This window comes from Ceratotherium simum, chromosome 38, assembly GCF_057802395.1.
Source record: "Ceratotherium simum simum isolate JZ-2026a chromosome 38, ASM5780239v1, whole genome shotgun sequence".
Classification (NCBI taxonomy): domain Eukaryota; kingdom Metazoa; phylum Chordata; class Mammalia; order Perissodactyla; family Rhinocerotidae; genus Ceratotherium; species Ceratotherium simum.
In genome coordinates this window covers 2,862,535-2,885,940 of record NC_141937.1, presented here as the reverse complement: position 1 = coordinate 2,885,940, position 23,406 = coordinate 2,862,535, and the positions used below count along the sequence as shown (strand labels likewise).

The following is a 23,406-nucleotide window of genomic DNA, read 5'->3' as shown; positions in this document are numbered from 1 at the left end:
CGGAAACAAAAAAACCAGCTCAGAGCATCATGGAGAAAACGAAATGAGGCTGTGTATACAAGGTAACTAATAATGGCTAATATTCTTATCCTGTTTTCTGTTTCAGACCTTGAATACTATCTAGCAATCTTTCTAACTGTACGTATTCACACACACATGAAGACTTTTACCCCATTTCAAATGGGAAACCAAGGCACAGAGAGTTTAAGGAGCTTGCTACAATCAACACAATCAGTAAGTGGATTTGAACCCGTGCAACGTGGCTCAAAAGTCCATACTTGTAACCACCACACAAAACCTGTTATCAATAAATCCTTGTTAAAATAATGAACTAAGTAATTTCTATAAGGTGTGATGAATATTCCAACATGGGAAATTTCCCAACATGTTACCGTATTTTGCACAATCTATAAAATATTTATGGAAACTCATTGGCCATTAAGAACCTTATTCATTCTCCACCTCTGTCTAAACTATCCTGACCTTTGCAAGCACAGGATGGCTGACCTCTAGAGAGAAGGCCTTAGGGCCGGCCCCATGACTTAGCAGTTAAGTGCGCATGCTCTGCTACTGGCAGCCCGGGGTTCGGATCCTGGGCTCACACCGACGCACCGCTTCTCCGGCCATGCTGAGGCAGCGTCCCACATACAGCAACTAGAAGGATGTGCAACTATGACATACGACTATCTACTGGGGCTTTGGGGAAAAAAAAAAAAAAGGAGGAGGAGGATTGGCAATAGATGTTAGCTCAGAGCCAGTCTTCCTCAGCAAAAAGGGGAGGATTAGCACGGATGTTAGCTCAGGGCTGATCTTCCTCACAAAAAAAAAGAGAGAAAGCCTTAATATTCCTGAGTGCAGACTGAAAGACTATCTCCATGATTCGATACACATTTTCAACGTTTTAATATTAAAGAATCAGGAATTTTCTATGCCAAGAATATGCAAGTGGGAAGTCAGAGACATTTCTCTATTCTAGGCTCCTGAATTTATTGTCAGAATCTAGTTATTTAAAGAGTTTGTTTCTATAACACATTCGTATCTCTCAAATCCATCCTTTTCTCTGCACCTTCACTTCTGCAGCATGAGTCCAGGTCCTTTTTCTCTTCAAACAGCAAACTGTCATTATTTCTAGGTGTCAATCAGAAATACATTGAGTACGTATACGTTCACATAAGAACTTGTACACAGTGTTCATAGAAGCATTATTCATAATAGCCCAAACTAGGAAATACCCCAAGTGTCCGTCCACTGATGAATAGATAAATAAAATGTGGTACATCCATCCAATGGAATATTACTCAGTGTTAATAGGAAATGAAGTATAACACATTACAACATGGATGAACCTTGAAAACATTGTGCTAAGTAAAAGAAGCCAGTCACAAAGGCCACATGCTACATGATTCCATCTATAGATATTGACCTGAAGAGGCAAAATTACCGAGACCTGAAGCAGATTAGTGGTGGCCTAGGGCTGCAGAGTAGGGTGGAGAGTGACAGCTAAGGAGTATGGGGTTGTTTTAGGAGGGGCAAAAATATTCTAAAACTAGAATGTGGTGATGTTGCACAACTCTGTAAATATGTTAAAATCATTGACTTGTACACCTTCAGTGGACGAACGTATGATATGTAACTTATCTCTCAACAAAGCTCTGAAAAAGAGAGAAATAAATTGAATAGCTTGGATAAAGAGATGAGTTAATAACACAAAATTATCAACTGTGCAGTTGTTTCTTCTTTATAATATTCTTAAATAAAATATAGAGACTATGTTAATATAAGAACAAGCTAAATGTGAAATACATAATTAGTAACACATTTAAGGGCATCTTTTTCATTGTTTCATTTACATTTTTTTAACCTTTAACTCGCCAATTTTGGTGAGATATGAAAATTAACAAATAAATAGCTTTCTACCCCCCAAGCCCATCAGTGATGCATTTCCCATTTCTCCCTCCTGTGAATGTCTCTTTAATTTAAGTATTTGGAGGATTCTTTTAATTTAATAATATGTTTTCCTTCAATTATTAAAATAAATTGTAAGTAACAGTATTAAAAATCCCATGTCGACAAATGTATAAGTAGTGATATCTCCAGCCTTAAATTGCTTAAGGAAACAGATGTTTCTGGACAGAGCTTCTACTTGATTGATTTTATGATAGGAAAAAACACATGCATTTTAGGGCCAATTCCCTCATTGTGTAAACTACTCCCTGGGAGAAAATAAGGAGTTATATTAACTCTTTTGAGGAAGTAGTAATTGAAATAATAACCTAGTGACTTAGAAAGAGTTACCTTCTAAAGCTGCTAAAGGAAACGAAATAGAGAATTGTAGTTTAGCTGAAAGAGGAACTCTAGTTGCAGCCCTGGGAACCACCAAATAAAAACCGAGTGTGCCAGGGCCTCGTGCCCACTTAGTTCCTTCCTTCCTCTCTTGTGGGTCCTTCCTTCCCTCCCTCCCTCCTCCATCACCCCTCTCCCCTCCCTTACTCATTCTTCTATGTCTCATTCCCAATGAACATACTCTGAGACCCTGCCACATCCTGGACATACATTCCTCTTACTGTGGCAACACTCACTTATTACTTGGCATGTTTATGTTCATTACGTAACATTCAGCTACTGCTGTTTATTCAGAGTATTGGGCAATGTTCCTCTCCTCTTTCCCTAATTTATGTCAACTTGTTATAGGACGTGGGCTGCAGCATTTTATCCCTTCATTTTCTGAGTAATTATCTGATCTTAGAAATATCTTTCTAAGTCCCAGCTGATGCATCTTAATAATAATAATAGTATTAATAACATACAGTGTTCATGGTTATTATGCAGATAAACGGTTTAACGTATGGAGCTTAAATCACAGCTCATTGTAAAGGTTCAATGACACTCTTTATTTATTTTTTTAATTTTTTTTATTATTATATTTTCTTTTTTTGTGAGGAAGATCAGCTCTGAGCTAACATCCATGCTAATGCTCCTCTTTTTTTTTTTTTGGTATAATTTTATTTATTTATTTATTTTCCCCCCAAAGCCCCAGTGGATAGTTGTATGTCATAGCTGCACATCCTTCTAGTTGCTGTATGTGGGACGTGGCCTCAGCATGGCTGGAGAAGCTGTGCGTCGGTGCGGGCCCGGGATCCGAACTCTGGCTGCCAGCAGCGGAGCGTGAGCACTTAACCACTAACCCATGGGGCCGGCCCCAAATCCTCCTCTTTTTGCTGAGGAAGACCGGCTCTGAGCTAACATTGCCAATCCTCCTCCTTTTTTTTTTTCCCCAAAGCCCCAGTAGATAGTTATATGTCATAGTTGCACACCCTTCTAGTTGCTGCATGTGGGACGCGGCCTCAGCATGACCGGAGAAGCGGTGCGTCGGTGTGCGCCCGGGATCCAAACCCGGGCCGCCAGTATCGGATCGCGCACTTAACTGCTAAGCCACGGGGCCGGCCCTCAATGACACTCTTTATTGAAGACCCTCCGTATATAATATTATACTGGGTAATAACAGTTTCACAAAAGAAATATGTTAGTCTCCGACTGACTTTTAGAAACTTATGTTCCTTATTACTTTTTAAATTTAGAATAATGTAATTTTATTATTTCCTTTATTACATTGCATGTGGCAACAAGTTCAAGGAGTTTTGAGCTATTCCATAGGGAAGGAGATTAGTGAGCTATTTCTCCCTGATATCCAATGAATTCCTGATAAATAATTAGCCTCCTCTTTTGAGTGGAGTCCAGGCCCATCTTAATCCTCCCTGGGTCATTGGGCTAATTCCCTGGCCTCCAGTGTCACTACCTCCAACCCACTCTTCCCCCCTTGCTTCTGGATGCTTTCTAAATCCAAATAGGCCAATGCCACATTCTCTTTAAAACTAAGTTTAGCACGCTATTCTGCACCTTCATGACAAAAGTCAAACATTTTACTGCTAGAAAAAGCCTTTGGTGATCCAGCCATGTCCTGTCTCCCCCACCTGCCCTCCCTGCATAGAGCACACTGCCTTGGCCTTCTGGCCTTGGCGTTCTGGTATGGTAGGCTCCTTCTGCCTGGAATGCCCCCTTCTTCCTCAGTTATCAGGAAACCTCGCGTTATGTCGTACTTGTGTCTTATGGTAAGTGTCATCTCCATCAGCAGCCATCCCTTGTCCCTTCTTGGCCAATAAGCTGCTCCTTCCTCTGCCCTCCCAGAGACCTCATCTGAGTCTTCACATGTTGTTGGAAGAGCGTGTCCTTTGTCCTTTGTCTGGATCCCTGGATCCTTGGCTGCAGGAACTGGGTATTGTCTGTCTCCTCACTACCTAATGCAGCTAGGGTTCCATTTAGAGTGCTGAATACATAAATGGTTTCAAACTGTCTTCTGATTATCCAAATCTAGATATTCAGCTGATACCTCAAATGACACATCACTGTCTACATGGACCCAGCTCCTCCTGATTCTGCCCATCACTGATACTGACTTTGGCTTCAACTCCCTGCTTTCTCCCCCGCCCACAACACTTGTCTCCCCGTCTAAAGTCCATATATTCCATGGTCTGCTCCCATTTTTTCCAGATCCACTGGTTTCCGTTTTCTCTCGTGTGTCCTAATTCTAACAGATCGGATCCGCTGTTCCCCCAAGTGGGCCATGCTGCCCATCCCTTATCTCTTACTCACATTGTCCTTGATGTTTGGAATGACCTTCCTTCTCTCACCTTGTTCTGATTTAGTTATTCTTCTCAAGGCCCTCCTCGAAAACCAACTTCTTAATGAATCTTTCCTTTCCTGATCTCAGGAAATAGGTGTGATTTCCAACAAACTATCTTATTTTATATTACAAAACTCTGAGGTAGGTTAGTACTTCACACCTGAGGGGACTGAGGCTTAGAAAGGTCTAGAGACTTTGAGAATTAAACAGTATAAATCCTCAGATTCAGGAAGCCTGCTGAATGCCATGGTGTGCTAGTGTCTTGACATGAGTACAGCCATGTTTGGCCGCTCCATTGACCTATAGCCACCAGCACACAAAGAAATACAAAGCTGCTTTCTGTGTGGTGGGAACTGGCCTTTTCCCGGGAACTGGCCTTTCTCCCACGGAGGGAGTTGCAAGTTGTAACAGTTCAAGGCTCTTGGAGCGTCGTAGCACGGGATGGACTGGCCATCTGTGCCGGGCTAAGACGATAACCAAAGAAAACAATGCACGTACACAACTACTGGGCTGGGACGTTAGCCAAGGGGCTCAGTGCACGTACGCCACTGATAACCATTTGTGCATGGAAACACTGGATGCTTGCTCTGTAAACTCTGTAACTGCTTATATAAACGCTGGAGACTGAGACCTGGTGAGAGTTCCACCTGTGGAAGGGACACCTTGCCCAGGACGTGTGATCCTTGCCCAGCCGCGTCGATTGACAGGGCTCTCCCAGCAGTGGGGCGTGGATATTGTGAGTAACTGATTTGATATAAGTAATTGATTTACTATAAAGTAACTGATTTGATGTGTTCTCTTTTCGGTCAACCTGGTGTTTCTCTTTCCGGTTGATTTGTGTCATTTCCCTTCAGTCGATCTGGTGTTTCCCTTTCCGATCGATCTGATGTTTTTCCCTCTTATTATATGACCTATTCGGATCTGCTGCTATCTCAGCCAATGTGGATGTTTTCCCTTTCCAGTCGAGCTGGTGTTTTTTCCCTCTTATTATTTGACCTATTCGGATCTGTTTGCCGACTATCGCCTTTACTATCCTCTATATAATAAAATATACCTTCAGTCCATTTGTTTGGAGTGGAAAGTGTCTTTTACATCTCCAATCGAATCCCCAAACCTCTCATAACAGCTAGTAAATGTTTAATAACTGGCTCTCTGTGAAAAGGAAAAGAAGCCCCAATTCATAGTATTTGCCAATCTCCATGGTGTTTCCTACCACAGTGAATTTCAAGCTACCAATGTGATATCATGGGATTTTCTGGCTCACAAAAACGGCTTTTACACAGTGCCGTAGGTTGATACCTGGCTGTCATATTCTTGCTTCAGCATTTTGATATCATTTTTTAAAAAAACTGACTCCACAGTCTTTAAAATTACCATTGCCCCCATATCCCCAAGTGCTAGAGAGATTGCACCAGTCAGTGCCCCCCTTCCATGGTGTCCCCTCTCACTTAGTCATAACAGCAAAGCTGCTGCACCATTCCAGGGGTACCACTGCCCCACTTACCACCAACAGTGTGTCCTTGTTGCTATCTGGCTAGTGAGTGATCCAATTCCAGAACCCCATTCCTAGGATGGGCTTCACATGACCAAATCTGGGGTAACTGTCTTGGTCTGAGTGCCCCAGAAGCCTGAGATAAGGATTTGAGTGCAAACAGTTTATTTGGGAGAGAATCCCGGGACACAGCAGTAGGGGAGTGGGAAATGGGACAAGGCAGGGAAGTAAACTCATAAGAGCCGTGCTATTAAGCAGGTTTCTGTTTAACTGGAGCTCAAACAAGAAACACCGGGAGCCAGTGTAGAAGGCACCTTAGAGGTACCTTTCTGCCCCCCTGGGGGTGAGGGAGTTGGGGGTCCTTATCTACTCTCTGCCAGCACTTGCAGGCACTCTCAGGAGGTATGTATTCCCTGGCACTTCAGGCCTTCCCCAAATGCAGGCAGAGCAGGGTCTGGTGACCAGAAAAAGTCAGCAGGCAAATCATCTCAGGTGGGGGCAGTTGGAGTATGCAGAAAAATCTTCAGTTCAAGGGCATAGGGGCTCTGTCTAACAGACCTATTATACCCCTAATAGGGTGGATGCTGTGGATTGTTTTTCAGTTGACCTACGGACAAGGTTTGAAAATATAATTATAATTAAGAGAAGAATGCAAATTCTTGATAGCATAAAAATAAAACTCTAACTCAGAACATTAGGAGCAGTAGAGGCGGAAAGGTGAGAGAGAGTATAAATACATGAATTTCCTCATCTCCCATATTAGGGAGCCAATAGGCAATGTGTAAAATTTATAAATAATGATTTAGGTAAACAATTTAAAGTCACGAAATCTTCCACCAGCAGAACTAAAAGTAATGTAATTTTTAAAATTAGGAGTTGGAAGAGAAGATACATTTTTATCCTTTGAAAAGCTGCTGTTTATGGTTGAGGAGTCAAGATGTATATTATTTAGAGTTATAATGAAAAGAATGAGAAGAACTAAAACAAACATAATTGTTGTTGGGTCTAGAATATGTACCAGGTGATGGATAGGTGAGTAGAAAGGATGCAGAGACTTTTACTTTTCATTTAATGTTTTCCTCTCGTTTGGATTTTTAACCATTGGTATGAATTACTTCCACAACAAACAAAACAAATGCAAACATACTGTAGTCTAATAACAAAAAATAATTTTTGGAACACCCTTAAACAGAGCACTATGCAGGAGTTAAAAAGAATGAGGCAGAGTCTATACCTACATACATCAAAAGATGGTCAGGATTTATTAAACGAAATTAGTAAAAAGACAGTAAGCACAGGACCCAAATTACGGAAGGGGAAAAAGTACACATGTGTAGTAACGTGTCGATGTACAAAGTTGTCTGGAAAGATATATACCGTACTAATTTTAACAGACGCTGCCAGCAGAGAGAAAAGTTGGCCTCGGCAGAACACCTCGACTTCTACTTCTCATTTGACATATTCCCTTTGTGTCTCAGATAATAATCTGGAGACCACCTGCTTTAGAATCACCTGGCCTACTTGTGAAAATGATTTCTAAAACCTACTGCAGACCGCGTGAGGACCCCTGGGGTGGAGGTCTAGAATCTGCACTTTTTTCTTACAAGCTTCCTAGTACGTAGTTTTGAATTTCCTCACTTTTCTCAACATGTTATTCCAAAACTATGCAAACACACAGGGTGTAAAGAACAGTACAACAGTATATTGAGCGTCCATAAATGCTCCACTGTACCGCACAGTGTAGACGTGCTCTCTCTCGGAGAGCGGGTGCACATACACGCATGCACGTACATGCTCTCCCGGTGACTGCATGCACACACGCACACACGTTCATGTATGCACACACATTTCGGCCGCACCTTGGAGAGCAAGTGGCAGACATCAGGAATTTCCCCCGGCTTCCAGCACCCGTGTCTACACAGACAACCTGCAGGCGCACACCAGGAACATTTCAAACGCCTCTGCTGCCCCAGTCTCCCCTCCCCGCCCTTCCCCGCCCCGCCCCCCTCTTCCACCGTCGCCTGCAAAGTTCCCGCCTCCCGAGACCCTGAGGCCCCGCCCCGCCCTTTCTTATTGCCCCGCGCCCCGCCCATCGCTCGTCTCCCCGAAGCCCCGCCCCTCCCCATCGGACCCCCCCCCCCGCACCCCGCCCATCTCACGGCGCCCCTAGGCCCCGCCCCCGGCCCCGCCCCCGGCGTGAGGAAGGGCTGCGCGCTGGCGCCGGGGGCGTGGCTTCGGCCGCGCCGGCGCGCGCCGTGCGGAGTCTGCGTCGGCGGTTGGCCGTTGGCGCGGCTTGGGCGGTTGTCTTGGAGAAGCAAGATGGCGGCGACGGCGGCCGCGGTGGTGGCAGAGGAGGACACGGAGCTGCGGGACCTGCTCGTGCAGACGCTGGAGAACAGCGGGGTCCTGAACCGCATCAAGGTGGGGCGGGGGCCGGGCCAGGCGTGACGAGGGGAGGCCGGCGGCGTCCGGGCCGCAGGGCCTGTGCGGACGGCGAGCGTCACAAAGGGACGCAGGGAGCGTCGGGCTGGCTTCCCGGGCGGGGGCGGGCCACCTCCAGGCGGACCGTGCGGGGGTCGAGGGTCACTCCCGGGAAGCTCCGGCCGCGCGGCGGCGTGCGGGAGAGGCGCCCCGGCCGGGACTCTTCGTCCGAGGAGGCCAGACCACCGGCTCCCCGGGCCCCCACCCCGCGTCCGGGGGTCGAGTCGCCCGCTGCTCCCCTGAGTCCCCCCTCTTTCAGGGGTCGAGTCGCCCGCTGCCCCCCGACCCCGCCCTACGTCCGGGGGGCCCAGTCGCCCACGGCCCCCCCCCCGCCCAGCTCGCTGTAACCAGCTGGGTTGCCGGTGTCTGGCGAGGTATTTCTCCAGGTGGACTTCTCAGACATTGTCATGGCTCGTAGGCACGATTAGGGAAGGGAGAGCAGAGCTAAAAGAGTGATGGTGCTGAGAGAAGATGGAGGGGAGCAGTGGTAGACTTGGGGAACGGAGAGCTAGTTGACTCTCTTTTCAGAATGTTTCAGGATGCTTTTTCCACATCTCTCTGCGTTATCGTCTGGCTAGTTTTCCTTTCGTTTGGCTTTCAGGTGGTGTGGATGGTGCCTATCTTAGCAAGTATTCGCTTCTTGTCATGAAAATCGTGTTGAGATAATTTTTGTTCCTTTATCCTTTTTTTTTAAGGCGGAACTCCGAGCAGCTGTGTTTTTAGCGCTAGAGGAGCAAGAAAAAGTAGAGGTATGAAATCGACAAATTTTAATGTGACTGTATTCGTTGATGTTTAATTTCTAGTTACTTAAAAACCATTCTAAAACATTATTTATAGTAGCATATAGCTAGGGATAATTTTGGACTATTAATGATTACATTTTTTACTGTTGAGAGAGAGTCAAAATTATTCTCTTCTTGTGTATGTTTTAGAATTTTGGAGTAATTTAAAGAAAGTTAAGGTACCACAGTAACTGAGGCCGGTACTAAATCTTAAATGTCATAGATCTCTTTCCATAGGGGAGATCTGAGACACAAGGTCATAGGAATTACACACAGAAATGATTCTCTTGTCAGTGAGTTTACTTTCTTGCAGGATCCCTCAGAACCTTCAGTATGCTAATGTTCATTGGGGAATATAGTATGCAACTTTTCCCAAAATTATCTGACCACCTAGTTGTTTTAAAATCATGTAATCTTTCTTATTGTCAAAAGTCAAACCACTTCTCTGTACAAGTGTATTTCGTTTTTTCTCTCTACGCTGAGTCCCATCACCATCCTGAGTAAGTGTCTTGGACCTTGTCGTCAACAAGAATCGCTCCATAATCAAGCTCCTCACCTTGCCCTCTGACAAATCGGTCCCCGCCACAGCTCACTTCTTTAGACCTAGATGCCTGCTCCTCTTTAACTCCATGGAGCTCTTCCAGGCATCAGTCTTCTCTTGGCTGTCTTTTGTTCCTGACTGGTCTGGATGCCATGATCCATATCTCAAAAACCCTAACTACCTCGCCTCCCAGCCATACTTGGTCTGGGAAAAATCCTAATGGTCATTGAATTTAGCAAAGTAACTCCCTTCCCTATTCGTGCATGTGCGCGCTAGAGTCACCCAACGCTGTGATTGCTGATGTTGCTAATTGGTGGACACCGACCTCAGTGAGGTCCTGAGCAGACCTGGCTTTCTGCTCTGTGCTCAGGACCTCCTGTGGCAGCTTCACTGTAGCCTGTACCTCACCCCTTTGCTTCCCTCTCCACAGACGGTCTTGTCTGTTCCTTCAGGGGAAGTAGAAGCACCAGGGCCTAACTTGCTGTGTCCTCTCCCTCAGGCTGTCGCTCACCTCAGAAAAAGCTACCCTGCATCTGTATGTCACTTTTCCTCCTTCCTTCCTGCTTTCGTAGGGGAAGCTCTGTCTTGTCCAAGAAGCATCACTTTCTCTGGGTTTTGCCTTCCAGGTACTGTCAGCCCCTCAGCGACTTGCTGTATCTTTGGCCTCCTTCTTTCTTTTGGCTCTTCTCTTGAGGATGGAAACATGTTTACAGCTCTCTCAAGGAGAAAGCTGTTCCCTTGACTCTTGTTCTGCTTTTAATACCTCTCTATTTTTTTCCCTCATGACCTAGGTTTGAAAGAATGTGTATGTCTTATACCATTTCTTATGTTCTAGGAACCCTTTAATCCATTAACGTCTTAAATCCAACTCTACTACACCAACGTAATTTCTCTTGCTGCGGTCAAGAAGAATCTCCTGATTGAGTCTATTTTAGTTCTTACCCATCTTAGTTGCTCTTTGTGGCATTTGACATTCTTAATTCCTCCTTCCTTCTTGAAAATCTCCCTTGACTTTTGGGACCCTTTTCTGTTCTGTTTTCTTTTTTCCTTTTGATCAGTCCTTGGTTTCTTTAGCGTGATCTTTTTCCTAAACACCTCACTTAAATCATTGGTGCATTTTCCCATAGTTCAAATTCTGTGTTCTCTCCCTGGATGACCTCAACCACACCAGTAACTAATTTCAGCCCTCTATCTCTGGTCCATATCTCCGTCTGGAGCTTCAGACCTGTACGGTACACTGCCTCCTAGACTGCTCTTCTTTACAGGGACCATAATTTATCCAAGCAGGAAACCTGAGAGAGCCCCTAGACTTTGCTCTTCTCTCCGCGTGTCCAGTAGGTCGCCTGCTTCTGTGTCTGTCAGTTCTGTACCTGAAATGTACAGCTGCCCACTTTGCCTACACTTAGTTATCTCTTTTCCAGATTACTTTACCGTTTCCTTTTCTCCGGTCTCCCCTTCACTGGTGTCCCTCACCATCTTCCTGAAGTCCTTTCCCCACATTGCTCCCAGCTGGGCTATTTACAGTACACATCTGATCTTGTCCCTCCATTTTCTTTAATATTTCAGTTTACTCAGCACCGTTTTACATGCCCATCAGCAGTGTATGAGACTACCACTATACCTGTAATTCACGTGGTCTGCTTAAAGAAGCTTTGATGTGCTAGAAGTATTTTTCTATATTTATTCAAATAAATGTGTAATGACAAAAATAAGTAAGTTGGCCTCTGCACTACATAAAATCATGTCAGATGCCACTGATGAACTGGGAATCGCAAGTGTATATTCAGAGTCGTGTTCATAGACAGTATGCTATAAGTGGTATAAGATGACAAAGGATCAAACTTTATATATTTGAAATAATAAACAGTTTTTATAAGTAAATTTAATGTCATTTCACATGAGTATTTGAAGATCTAACTTCTAAAGTAGTTTAATAAGCAATTTATAAAACATTTAGAAATTTAAAATAAATATAAATCTTCATATTTGGTTTTGTTTTATTAACTCTGAGGTATTAAATAGCATGAAACAATTCCTGTAGTAATCTATAGTTGTAGAATGGATTTAACCATAATTTTCTGAGTGGCAATATTTTACATACATCTTTGCCCCAAAATTAAACTTTAATTTCCATTTTTTAGTGGTTTTTAGGATAAACATGTGACACTTAAACAATATTTTATTTTTTAACAGAACAAAACTCCTTTAGTCAACGAGAGCCTGAAAAAATTTTTAAATACGAAAGATGGTAAGATGGTCAGCTTGTTCTTGTTTATTGTCTGTCTCTGAATTTTTAAATCTTGACTCCATTTGGTGGAAATCAGGAATTTCAGATTATTTTTTAAAGTCTGATTCTTAGAGGCCCTCATTTTAAAATTGTGTTTATTGGACAACTGTTAAGTTGCTATTAAATATTATTGGTCATGGGAAATTGCTGGTTAAAGCCAATTTTACTATAAAAAGCAGAACACTGTAATCCATTTATGAAATATCACATTGTCTTACCAATAGTTAGTTCCAGACTAATGATCCTAATGAAAAAATGGGGAGGCTGAGATTTTCGTTACTTAATTGTATTATTCAAAGAGAAGAAATTTGTAATTAAACAACTATAGAAACCTCTTTTCTCTCTTTAATTTTGTTTACTTTATTTCACAGTGTTAGTGCAGAGGCTCCAGGGTTCTTAAAGATTTGCTCACCGCCTCTTTTTCGCTCTTTGCAGGCCGGCTGGTGGCCAGTCTTGTTGCTGAGTTCCTTCAGTTCTTTCATCTGGACTTTACCTTGGCTGTTTTTCAGCCTGAAACTAGCACAGTAAGAATAATGATTTTTACATCTACCTTTGAAACTGTCTTTGATACGGATGAGTTCATTATAAGCTGAAAGTTAACAAAATTTGACAGCTTATAGTTTCTTGCATAAAGGTTTTTTTTTGTACTTGATTATCTGTTTTTCTTAAAAGCCATCTGAGCTGTCAGATAGCTGGCCCCACTGTCCCTGCTTCATATAACTTGAAAGGAGTGTTACTGTAGAGTTAATTTGTTTTGATGTTAAACTACGTCTGTTAATGGAGACTTTGAATGTAGAGATTTGGTAAAAGAAATATATAATTTTTCAAAATGGATACTTCATTCATTAGAAAAATGGTCTCTGAGTTTAGAGATGTCTTTAAGTTCTGAAAATATTTTTCTTTAATCTCTGAAAATAATTTTGCTGTATTTTTGTGCAGCTGTATCTTACTTCTTCTGTCTTCTCTAGTTTCAGGGTCTTGAAGGTCGAGAGAATTTAGCACGAGATTTAGGTATTATTGAAGCAGAAGGTACTGTGGGTGGACCCTTATTATTAGAAGTGATCAGACGCTGCCAACAGAAAGAAAAAGGGCCAACCAGTGGGGAAGTAAGTACAATCCTATCCTTTGTTACCTTTTTCTATTTTCTGTTTTAATTGGCTACCTAGTGTAGCCATGCATGTATCACTGAATACATAGTGAATCAAAGTTTAAATAAGAAGAAACTATTCCTTAAAAACAAAAGGAAACGCACTCAGATTGTCTTAAGTGCACTTCATAATGAAAATTGGGGCTATGGTAGCTCTGAGGCTGCTGCTGCTCCTGCTCTGGGGATTGACACTCAGAGGTTGAGTTCAGGAGCCAGGCTGTGTGGAACCAGTCCCAGCTCCTCCACCAGCTAGCCATCCACCCTGGACACACTACCCGCTCCCGCTCCTCTGTAGAATGGAGCTAGGAGAACCACACGCAGGAGTTGGTGCATGTGCAAGGCTGGGAACATTCAACTAATTGGTAGTCGTCATTTTTTTATTTTAACTAAATATAGTTATAGCTGAAGTATAGGCTAGTTAATAATTTTTTGAACTTAAAGGCTTTTTTAAACTAGTCTTAAAACTGTTTAAGCTGTTTATTTTGCTTAGTTTCTAAACATTTTCAAACTTCAGTTTTTTTGATTAGCCATTACCTTTCTTAGTCTTATTCTTTCTTTTTAGAAATCGTGCTAATGAAATTTATGGCCTGATTTCTGTTTACAAACATTAGCTTTACATAAAGATGCTGTTGCACAGATATAGACAACATTGTAATTGTTCCAGATAGCTGGTTAAATGTGTGCTTTTAGTCAGAAGTTCATAGGTAAGAATGTGGAAGGTTGTGGGCTGCTGCTTCTCCATTTGAAGTGTGTCAGATTGTACTTTCTATTAGAATCTTTGAAAATCAGCAAAGCTTGACTGAATACCTATTGCGTCTAAGGCATAATAAATAGATTCTTTTAATTAAAAGATAAAATATAAGAAAGTTACTTGTTCTAGGAGAGTTGAGCGCTATTCAAGGTAAGATAGGCTCACATAAGGAAATGGACATTTGAATGGTAGTTTACGATTATAGAGGAAGTATCATATAATATATGATTAGTTCCAAACATTTTATGAGTAGTGACTTTTAGTTAAAAATGGCAGTGGTTGTTTTATGTAGAGATTTTGTTAAACGCAGTCTTAATGTGAGGGTAGGAGGTCAGTTGGGGGAGAGGACTGGGAAAGGTATTGCAAGAAGGATGTGGAAGCCAGGCATGGGGGCGAGAAGCAAAACCCCATCCGGGAGGAGAGCACGTGTTGTCATCTCAGCTCGTGCATTTTAATTTTATCCAGTCATTCATTTGTAATTATTTAACAAGTTTTTGGTGTGTGCTTATTATATGATGGTCCTTGTGCTAGCTACTAGTGAATACAAAACAAACAAATTTAAAGAACCCCAGTCTTGGTTCCTGCTCTGTCCTGGGCCACAGTCTGTAGGTGGTGGTGACATCTCTTGGCTTCTGTGGCCCTGACCTCTGTCTCTCTCTGTGCCTTTCATTTCCTTTCCTCGCTGCTCTTCGGTTTACCTCACGCAGGGGTGGTTGCCCATATTTTTCTTTCTGGTTTGCTCTCCCTTGCATAGCATTCTGGTAAGAGCATGGCCTCTGGAACCAGACAGCTTGGGTTCACATCCCAGCTCTGCCACACCCTGTGTGTGGCCCTCTTGAGTCCTGTCGGTTCCTCCTATGCAGTGGAGATGAGAGAACTGCAACCTGGTGGGCTTCTAGTGAAAACTGAAGGGCTCAGTACGTGTAAAGCTCTGGGGACAGTGCTTGGCATGTAGTGATTGTATCAAGAGTGCCATGACTGTTATTACTGCTGCTTATCTTGTTACCATTACTGTGTGATGACTCCCTAAGTCCAGCTCAGTCATTTCCCCTAGCTTGAGACCAGAATTTCCAGCTCTTCACAAAACATTCCCACCTGGTTAACCCACTAATACATTTGAATCCTGTGTCAAAAACTGACTTTATTCTCTTTACTTCTAACAAAGTAGAAGTCACACCAGGCCAAAAAAAATCTGCCCTCCCCCCAAAAAACCACTTAGTTTTAGTGTTTTTGCACTTCTCAGTTTATGTTGATTGTGTTCCTTTGACTTCTTGGTTTCAGCCCGAGGAATTGCCTCTCTTGTGCCCTGGGTTCAGTCAGTCTGTCAGTAAACTCGCTCCGCTCCTATACCGGGCAGCTCTGGCAGCAGGTCAGGGGAGAAGGGTGGGTTCCTGGAAAGCTCTCTTCTCTGCTGGACAGGAAGTCTGCCTCACAGTTAGAGACCCAGTAAAAACTTTCCTGTCTAATTGGTTTGACTTGAAAACCAAAGCTGAGTAAATGTATTCTTCAGGACGCCTTTCTAATGGATGGGTCCAGAGCCTCCCTAGTCAGTTTATGTTGTTTCATAGCTGGGATTCGGTCAAATAGACTCAGAATAGGATTTCTGCAGCTTCAAAAGGTAATTGTTTTACTCTCAGAATGCAAAACCATTAAGTTGGACATTTCATCTCCACTTTTTGCTAGCTTTCGCCTCTTGATGTCTGGGTATCTCACTTGAACAGTTCATATATGTGTGTATACACATATAAATATTAGACAAATTAATATTTAAAATAGGGAGCTCACAGGTGTCCATTTCAGCCCTTCCATCATTTACTGGTGTTCATCACTTTGGGAAGAAACATGATTTATAATGAAAAATTATAGATGTTATTGACCTTTGTTTTGACTTTTGGTGCTGGAGAAGAAAACTAGGTGTGGATTAGCCCATTGAGCTCAGTTCGTGTTGCTTTTACCAAAAGTGCATTTTAAAACATCCTTCAGAGTCAAGTCGCTGTGCCCCACATCCTCTGACGTGACTTTGGTTGATTTTGGTGGATGCTCCCCAGCCGTAGATAATTAAAAGCACTTTGTTTTCAAAGCTCCTCAGTGAGCCATTTTCATTCCCATGAGCATCTTACAGTTGGTCCCCATCCCTGTTCAGCAGCATCATTTCCTCCTAGATCTTCTCATCTTTTCAGTGTCTACTATTCAGTTGCTGAATTAATTTTAAAATTCAGCTCTTTATTCCTTTCCTCTTTAAAAATTGCATTGACTATATATAATGGCAGTTAATCTCCAGCTTCCTCAACTTTAAGATCCTGCATGATGTGGCACCAACCTGTCTTTCTAGCCTTATGCCTTTTTTTGAAATGTGAAACGTTGTACTTAAGCCACACTGAGCTTATCCTTGAAAGTGACTTGCTTTCTTGCCTTCTCCTGCTTCTCTACCTGAAATGGTACATCGCTTCCCTGCCCAGCTGCGGAATTTTATCATTCCCATCCTCTCTTCGACTCTGACTTTGGGAGATGTTTCCCTTTGTTCTTCCTCTCAGCCTGCTGGCAACTATTGTAACTGAACGCCTCATCTGCATGACTGTAATAGTTAGTGCACTGCCTTCACCCTGTTCCTGCACCGTACCACTGGGGACAGGGCTTTGTCTGGTCTTTGTGTCCCTTGCAGAGCCCAACAGGGATTCTTAACAGATACGTGTGCAAGGTCAGTGGGAGACTTTTGGAGGCTTTTGTGCAGGAGGAGTGCTCATTTGGAAGACAGATTTGTGAAGGTAGATTGGTGAAATTGAAAGAAATTAAAAGACTAAAAGAAGTGAAACCCATTAGAAGGCAAATGTAGCCAAGAGTGGCAGCAGTAGGAACAGACAGATGGGCAAAGAGGGTGCCTTTTCCAGGCAGGACTGAGGAGATGTGGTAAATTCATATTTGGGCAGAGAGACAGGGCTTAGAGGTCAATATAGGAAAAAGAAAAGCTTTCAAAGGTGACATTTAGGTTTTTAGCCCAGAGAAGATGATGCCATTGCCAGAAATAATGGGACTTGAGGGAGAGCAGAAGGTATGAAGAGCAGCACATTTTCATATTCAAAAAGTTGTAGTTGTTGAAAGGATTTTTGTAGCAAAATAGCCAGTATTTAATATGTGCAGTGTATAGAGCTTGTGATGATAGAGTGGATGATTTTTAGGAGATGATTTTCATTCAAGAAACATGAAAAAAAATTCCTCCTTTGCGTTTAGCATAGTGCTGAGAACCCAACAGTGTCTGCTCTGAAATTTGTGTTTCTGTGGTGACAGGGTGCGGTGAGGCAGCTGGACAAGAATAAGTGCTCTAAGAAGTGACAGGAACCATGGGAGTGAGAAGGAGGGAGGCCAGTTCGGCCGTTTGAAGAGGGCGCATGTTTTATGAGAGTGTTGCCATTGGATATTTTTTCTTGAGACAAAATGAAGTAAGGAAGCAAATCCAGGGAGGGGAGAAAGAGTAGATCTGTGTGGCTCACAGGACAGTATTTGTGTCAGGTTGGGACAGGGAAGCGAGGAGGTTGATGTCTGTCTTTTGAAAAAGAAAGTTGGAGGCACTTTGAAATGCTGAGGGTAGCCTGTTCAAGGTGATTGAGTGAAATACTTAGCAGGTAATTAGAATCTGTGTTTTGCTTTGTTTTTTTGGTAAAATTAGGGGAAAATCTAATAAGGATATTTACATTAATAGGAAAAAGTAAAAAAACCAACATTGTGTAGTAATTTTAAATGCTAAAATTATATTGAAGTATAATTAGTATATTCATGTTTTATAGTTAAATATGTTTTAATATATTGGGCCTGCCCCGTGGCTTAGCGGTTAAGTGCTCGCGCTCCACTGCTGGTGGCCCGGGTTCGGATCCTGGGCGCGCACCGATGCACCGCCTCTCCGGCCATGCTGAGGCCGCGTCCCACATACAGCAACTAGAGGGATGTGCAGCTATCACATGCAACTATCTACTGGGGCTTTGGGGAAAAAATAAATAAAATAAAATTATAAAAAAAAAAATATATATGTTTTAATATAGTTAAATATGTTTTAATTTTAAATTGTGAAATATTTTAGGGTGCACTAGATCTGTCTGACGTACATTCTCCACCAAAGTCACCGGAAGGAAAGACAAGTGCACACACAGCTCCCAGTAAGGTGAGTCAGCACGGGGCACGGGGGAGCCGAGACTAGGCCTCCAGGGGCTCTGGTTTCCTCTCTCTAGTCTTGTTACAAGTTGTGCTGTGCTTTTGTAACACGATACTCTTTAGTTTCTTGAAAGTGCTTTTTTCCCTTTGATGAAGTATGTATTTTTTTAAAATTAGTTCTTTTGCTTTGTTGGAAGTGTTTTGAATTTTGTATTGTAGAAAGGAATATGCTGTTAAATAACAGAATTGTAGGATATTTGGACTCATTTGGTACTTTGAACACTTTTTCCTTCAATTAACAAGGAGGTTTACTTACTTTTTGTTTATAAATTCCTAATTTGAGAATATTAGGTTCCAGAATAAAAAATTGTTGTGTTCAATATTGTAGACGGGTGACTAGATTTGGAATTGTAAATCATGATGGTTTTTTATATTAATAAGCTGTTTTTTGAGAATTTATAAGAAAATATATGTGCTCTAGTTACGTGTGTGTGTGTGTGTGTAGTTAAAGTTAAGGCCTTCTGATTTCAGGGATTTGGCATTTGGCATAATGGAGAAAAAATTTGAGTGGAACACTTTAAGTTGAAGTCAAGGATATATATACTAACAGGAACAGATGGAAAGATGCTTGTCAGGAAATATGCTGTCTCCTGCGACTGGCTGGAGGCCAGCCTGCATTGATAGCACCAGCTGTCTCCCCAGAGCCTGGTTTGGGCCGATTGTGTTGTGTGACTGTTCCTCTGATGGCCGTTCGACAGGAGTCGAGGGACGCCCTGGAGTACCTTCCAAAAGTGATTTCTGGTGCTGCGTTGACTCGTAGATTAGATACAAGTTGTATCTTTTTACATTTGGTGAACTTCTAGAGGGTAGAAATTAGGCTGCTAGGTTTCTTTCTTCTTCACATGCCTGGGCGCAGACACCGGTGAATGCTTCCTGTTGTTATTTGTCACTGGTTCTTTGATGTTGTTCTCCTTTTTATTTTTTAAATTTAGAAATCAAAGGAATTTTATGCTTTATTTCTAACCAGGAAAAGAGACCATCGTAGCATTGATAGTTGTTCCTTTTCCCTGAGATCTAGTTAGCCTTTTCTGTAGGGAAGGTTTCTCCTCGATGTTCATGGGAGGCTGTAACCACGATAACAGAGAACGAGATCGGGAGTAAATTTAAAAAGGCAATTAAATTTAAATTAATTGCCAGATAAAAGAACCTTTGTAAAAAAGCTTTGCTTTCTGTGAAAATATCTGGCTTTAGAGGGATTAAAATAATGCATATTCCAAAATACTTAGCAGTACCTATAGCATTGAGCTATTTAGAAATTCTCTTTTTAGCAAATTATTATTTTTTAAAGCAAATTAGCAATACTAACCTTCTGCCTATGGTGTGTGTCTTCAAGATAAAATATCGTCTGGTTTCCATATTCTCTCTACATAAATTGTTTTTTAGATCTAAGAGTTATGATGAGACTCTTAAGTTGTGAGTTGGTTAGGAAATGTTGCTCTAAATACAGAGACGTGATGGTAATTTTTAAGATTAATTTGGAGAGCAGTAATCTGTTTCTAGGTGGTATCACAGTGCTACCACCTTCTGATGGTTTTCGTCAACATAGCCTCGGTTCCCAGCATCCTAGGCCTGTGGTAGCAGTGGGCACTTCCAGAACACCATAGCTTATCTCTGGTGGAGCTGGGGCAGGATCTGTTTTAAGATAAGGCTTTCTTTTGTCAATTAAAACACAATTCCCCCATAGTCCTAAAGGATCTGGATTTGAGATTCTAGTACTTGCCCCACTCTTTTCTCGCCAGCTTTTTTCTGTCTCTCAGTGGTCTTTGAATAATTTCGGGCTCTAAGAAGGGCCTATGCCTTAGGGCACCTCATCAGTCTTGAGAACACTAGGGACTCTGGGAAGTTGTGGCCAAGTATAGAGTCCAGCCTGACCTTTAGGAACTTACTTTGTGTGCTCCTGAGGAAGGTAGGGTCACGCCAGGGCAGTTCTGAAAGGAAGCTGCTTAGGAGTTCAAGCCTGAGTGTCGTAGAATGCTGCTGAGTGGAGCATGAGATGAGTGATTCTCCACACAGCAGAAGTGGAACAGGGAAGGCTGTAGTATCTACATCTGACTGCGTAACTGTTGTACGGAGGACTTAAACATGGTTGAACCACTTTAGGAAGAGAGTTAAGAAAAGACATAAAAAAGTGAGTTTCAAAGAAGATCATATTAATTAGATTTTCCATTTTTAAGAAATTTTCTAATAGGAATCTTTATTAGTTTGGTTATGAATTAGTTTATTTTTACAGATTTATATTTTGTGGTAAAATGTCATTTTATTCTCATGCTCAGATACCAAGGTATAGAGGACAAGGTAAGAAGAAGACAAGCGGGCAGAAGTCTGGTGCCAAGGTAACATGTTTACAAGGGCAGAGGAAGAAAGCAGCCTATGCTAGAGCAGACCCCCCGCTCTGTGTGGGCCTCCTTGTGGGCACTGCGTTCCTATTGGCCTAGGCTTAAGTTTTCTTTTGAAATGTCCCCTACTTTTATCTATAATCAGAACATGATAAAGTCATGGTGACATAAAAAGTAATTGGACTTGCAATTTTTACCCAGGTGAAAATCATACTGTTGTATTTTAAAACTGTACTGTCAGTTTTACTTTGAGAATTCCTTATTGTGTTTGTTGGCAACAAACAAAATTGAAAATATTTATTTTCCTTTTGAATGGATGGTCATATACATATTCTTAACATTATGGTTTTTATCTGAGGTAAATAAAACATCAAACTACATTTTGGATAAGTTCCAATCCATAAATTAAAGGCTAAACTCAGCCTTTCCTTCAAGACATTTTTGTTTGTGTTGAGCAGCTGATGAGACCATTGCACATTTGTTAACCTTTCCGCCACACCTGGGCTCACGGTTGACTCGCAGTGACACGCAGGTGTGGAGCACTAATGCTGCAGTGATCAGTGCCTGGGCTGCTTTTGTTTCCTCCCCACAAGATCACAAAAATTGACTAAGCCAGTAGATTAGCTGCGTATAAAATTTAAATATTAGAGGTCTTAGAGGCATTATTAATCAGTACAGTTCTTACACTTACTTAGAATAAGATAAAACTACCTTTCAGTTCTGTGAGATTCATTAGTCCTTGTGGAACCTTGGGTTATGTATAGATTTTTTCACTAAGTCAAGGACCTCCAAAATTAAAGGGTTTTAAAAAATCATATTTGCTATGTTATTTGGCTTTAGTTATGGTGGTTTCAATGGTAAATTCCTGTTACTGTATTTGTTCACGCTGTTCTTTATGCATTATTACGAGAGAAGATGTTTCAAATGTTACTCAGCAAGTATGTTTGAACATTCACATAGTGAAAGTCATTGTGTTAAGTGCTGTGGGAAAGAAATTTAACATGGTTCTCAATTCAGCAGTCTACAGTCTGATTAAGAAAGATAATAATATAAAACAGCATTTTTTTTTTTTTTTATTGTGAAGAAGATCAGCCCTGAGCTAAGATCCATGCCAGTCCTCCTCTTTTTGCTGAGGCAGACTGGCCCTGGGCTAACATCCATGCCCATCTTTCTCCACTTTATATGGGACACCACCACAGCATGGCCTGACAAGTGGTGCGTCAGTGCACGCCTGGGATCCGAACCCACACCACCAGCAGGGGAACACGTGCACTTAACTGCTGTGCCATGGGGCCGGCCCCAAAACAGCATATTTTTTATAGATGCTTTTAGTCATTTTCTTGTACTTTTTTTAGAAATTAAAAGTGTATTACATAGTGTTAAATTTTTATACTCTTATTGGTGTCATGGGTTTTAAAGAAGTTAAACCATCTTGAAGAAGTTGATTCAGAACCAAAGCACACTAAGAGACACACGTGCACTCTGTGTGATGGAACGCAGCCCCGGTGGCCCTGTGGCGGGCAGGGCCTCCTGTGCTCCCTGGCCTTAAGGGCTGACTGAAGAATCTGTGAGGGCCGTATCCTGGACTTGGAGACTGTAAGTCGGGCCCCTCTTATTTCATTATTGGATTCCTGAGCCCAAGATGTTTCCTCAATCCCCTGGAAACCTTCTTTCCCTCTACTTCCCTGCTCATGTTTCTGAATTGCCTTAAATGAAGTCTGTATCATACCCAGCATTGCCTATTTCCAACCTGATAGATGAGCCCTTAACTCTTCATCCCTATGTCTCTCTGCTTTGCCTTGTGCATGTGGTAGATTCCCATATTCTTAATATCCTAACATTCTTAACATCTTAATAATCCCAATAGCAAGCTGCATTTGGTCTTTGAGATTGTACACAGCCAGACTCCAGGGGGAGCCATTCACGTGGTAGGTGAGTGGCATTTCCCAGCTGGGCAAAGCCGTAAGTGGTAGCCCTGCCTTCCGTGAACCAGGCATGCAGTGCAGGGACCGTGAGCAGAGTGGAACAGCAGGAGAGCTCTGAGCACCCCACAAGGAGCATTGGTGTGTCGTCTTGTTTCTTTTGCATGCAGGAAGGCACAAGTACTCATGGCTCATTTGGAGACCCTTGGTGGTTTTCAGAGAAGCTATATTCATATTAGAAATAAACTTTTAAAAATCACTCATATGTATGTATATATACATAGAAAATACTGATTTGTGCTTACTATTATAAACCTGTCAATATACAAAGCAAAATCTAAGGTTTTTGAACTAATTTAACTTGAGTAAGAAGAAAAGTTACATTTCTTGTTTTTGTTATTGTTGTGAGACAGTAAAGGATGGACAGAAGAGTTGGAATACAAGGTGGATAAATATTAGTTGGGAGGACTTTTTTTTAATGAGTTAAAAATTTTAAATATATTAACACTTCCAAAGTATCATCTGTAATAATGTGTTTCATTTTGTTGTACCAAACATGGTGTTATTTGTCTGAAAAAAATAAGTATATATTAAAAATTAGAACAGACTTTTGGTAGACTCTGCTGACTTAGCTTTTTACCATTCAGCTGAAAAAACTGAATAAGATTAGATATTTTTTGTTGTTGATATTTAGAATAAGCTGCTTTTTATCATCACATTAAATGTAATATGAAAGGTCATCCTTTGTTTTTGTCATCAGGTTTCAGGTGTCTTACAACTAAT

General features: G+C 41.9%; 1 protein-coding gene across 4 annotated transcripts in view; it reads left to right on the top strand.

Annotated features, from left to right (window-relative positions):
• Positions 1-8,432: 8,432 nt before the first annotated feature.
• Positions 8,433-23,406, top strand: part of CEP43 (centrosomal protein 43) — a 32,699-nt gene continuing 17,725 nt past the window's right edge. For 2 of the 4 annotated variants that reach the window (XM_087425027.1, XM_087425026.1), the window contains exons 1-7: positions 8,433-8,594; positions 9,350-9,403; positions 12,171-12,225; positions 12,700-12,788; positions 13,233-13,370; positions 18,235-18,315; positions 20,639-20,698. In XM_087425027.1, coding sequence (XP_087281153.1) covers positions 8,493-8,594; positions 9,350-9,403; positions 12,171-12,225; positions 12,700-12,788; positions 13,233-13,370; positions 18,235-18,315; positions 20,639-20,698 — 579 coding nt within the window. In that variant the 5' untranslated portion in view covers positions 8,433-8,492. The remainder of the gene's footprint in view (positions 8,595-9,349; positions 9,404-12,170; positions 12,226-12,699; positions 12,789-13,232; positions 13,371-18,234; positions 18,316-20,638; positions 20,699-23,406) is intronic. The other 2 variants (XM_087425029.1, XM_087425028.1) reach the window with 1 other exon arrangement.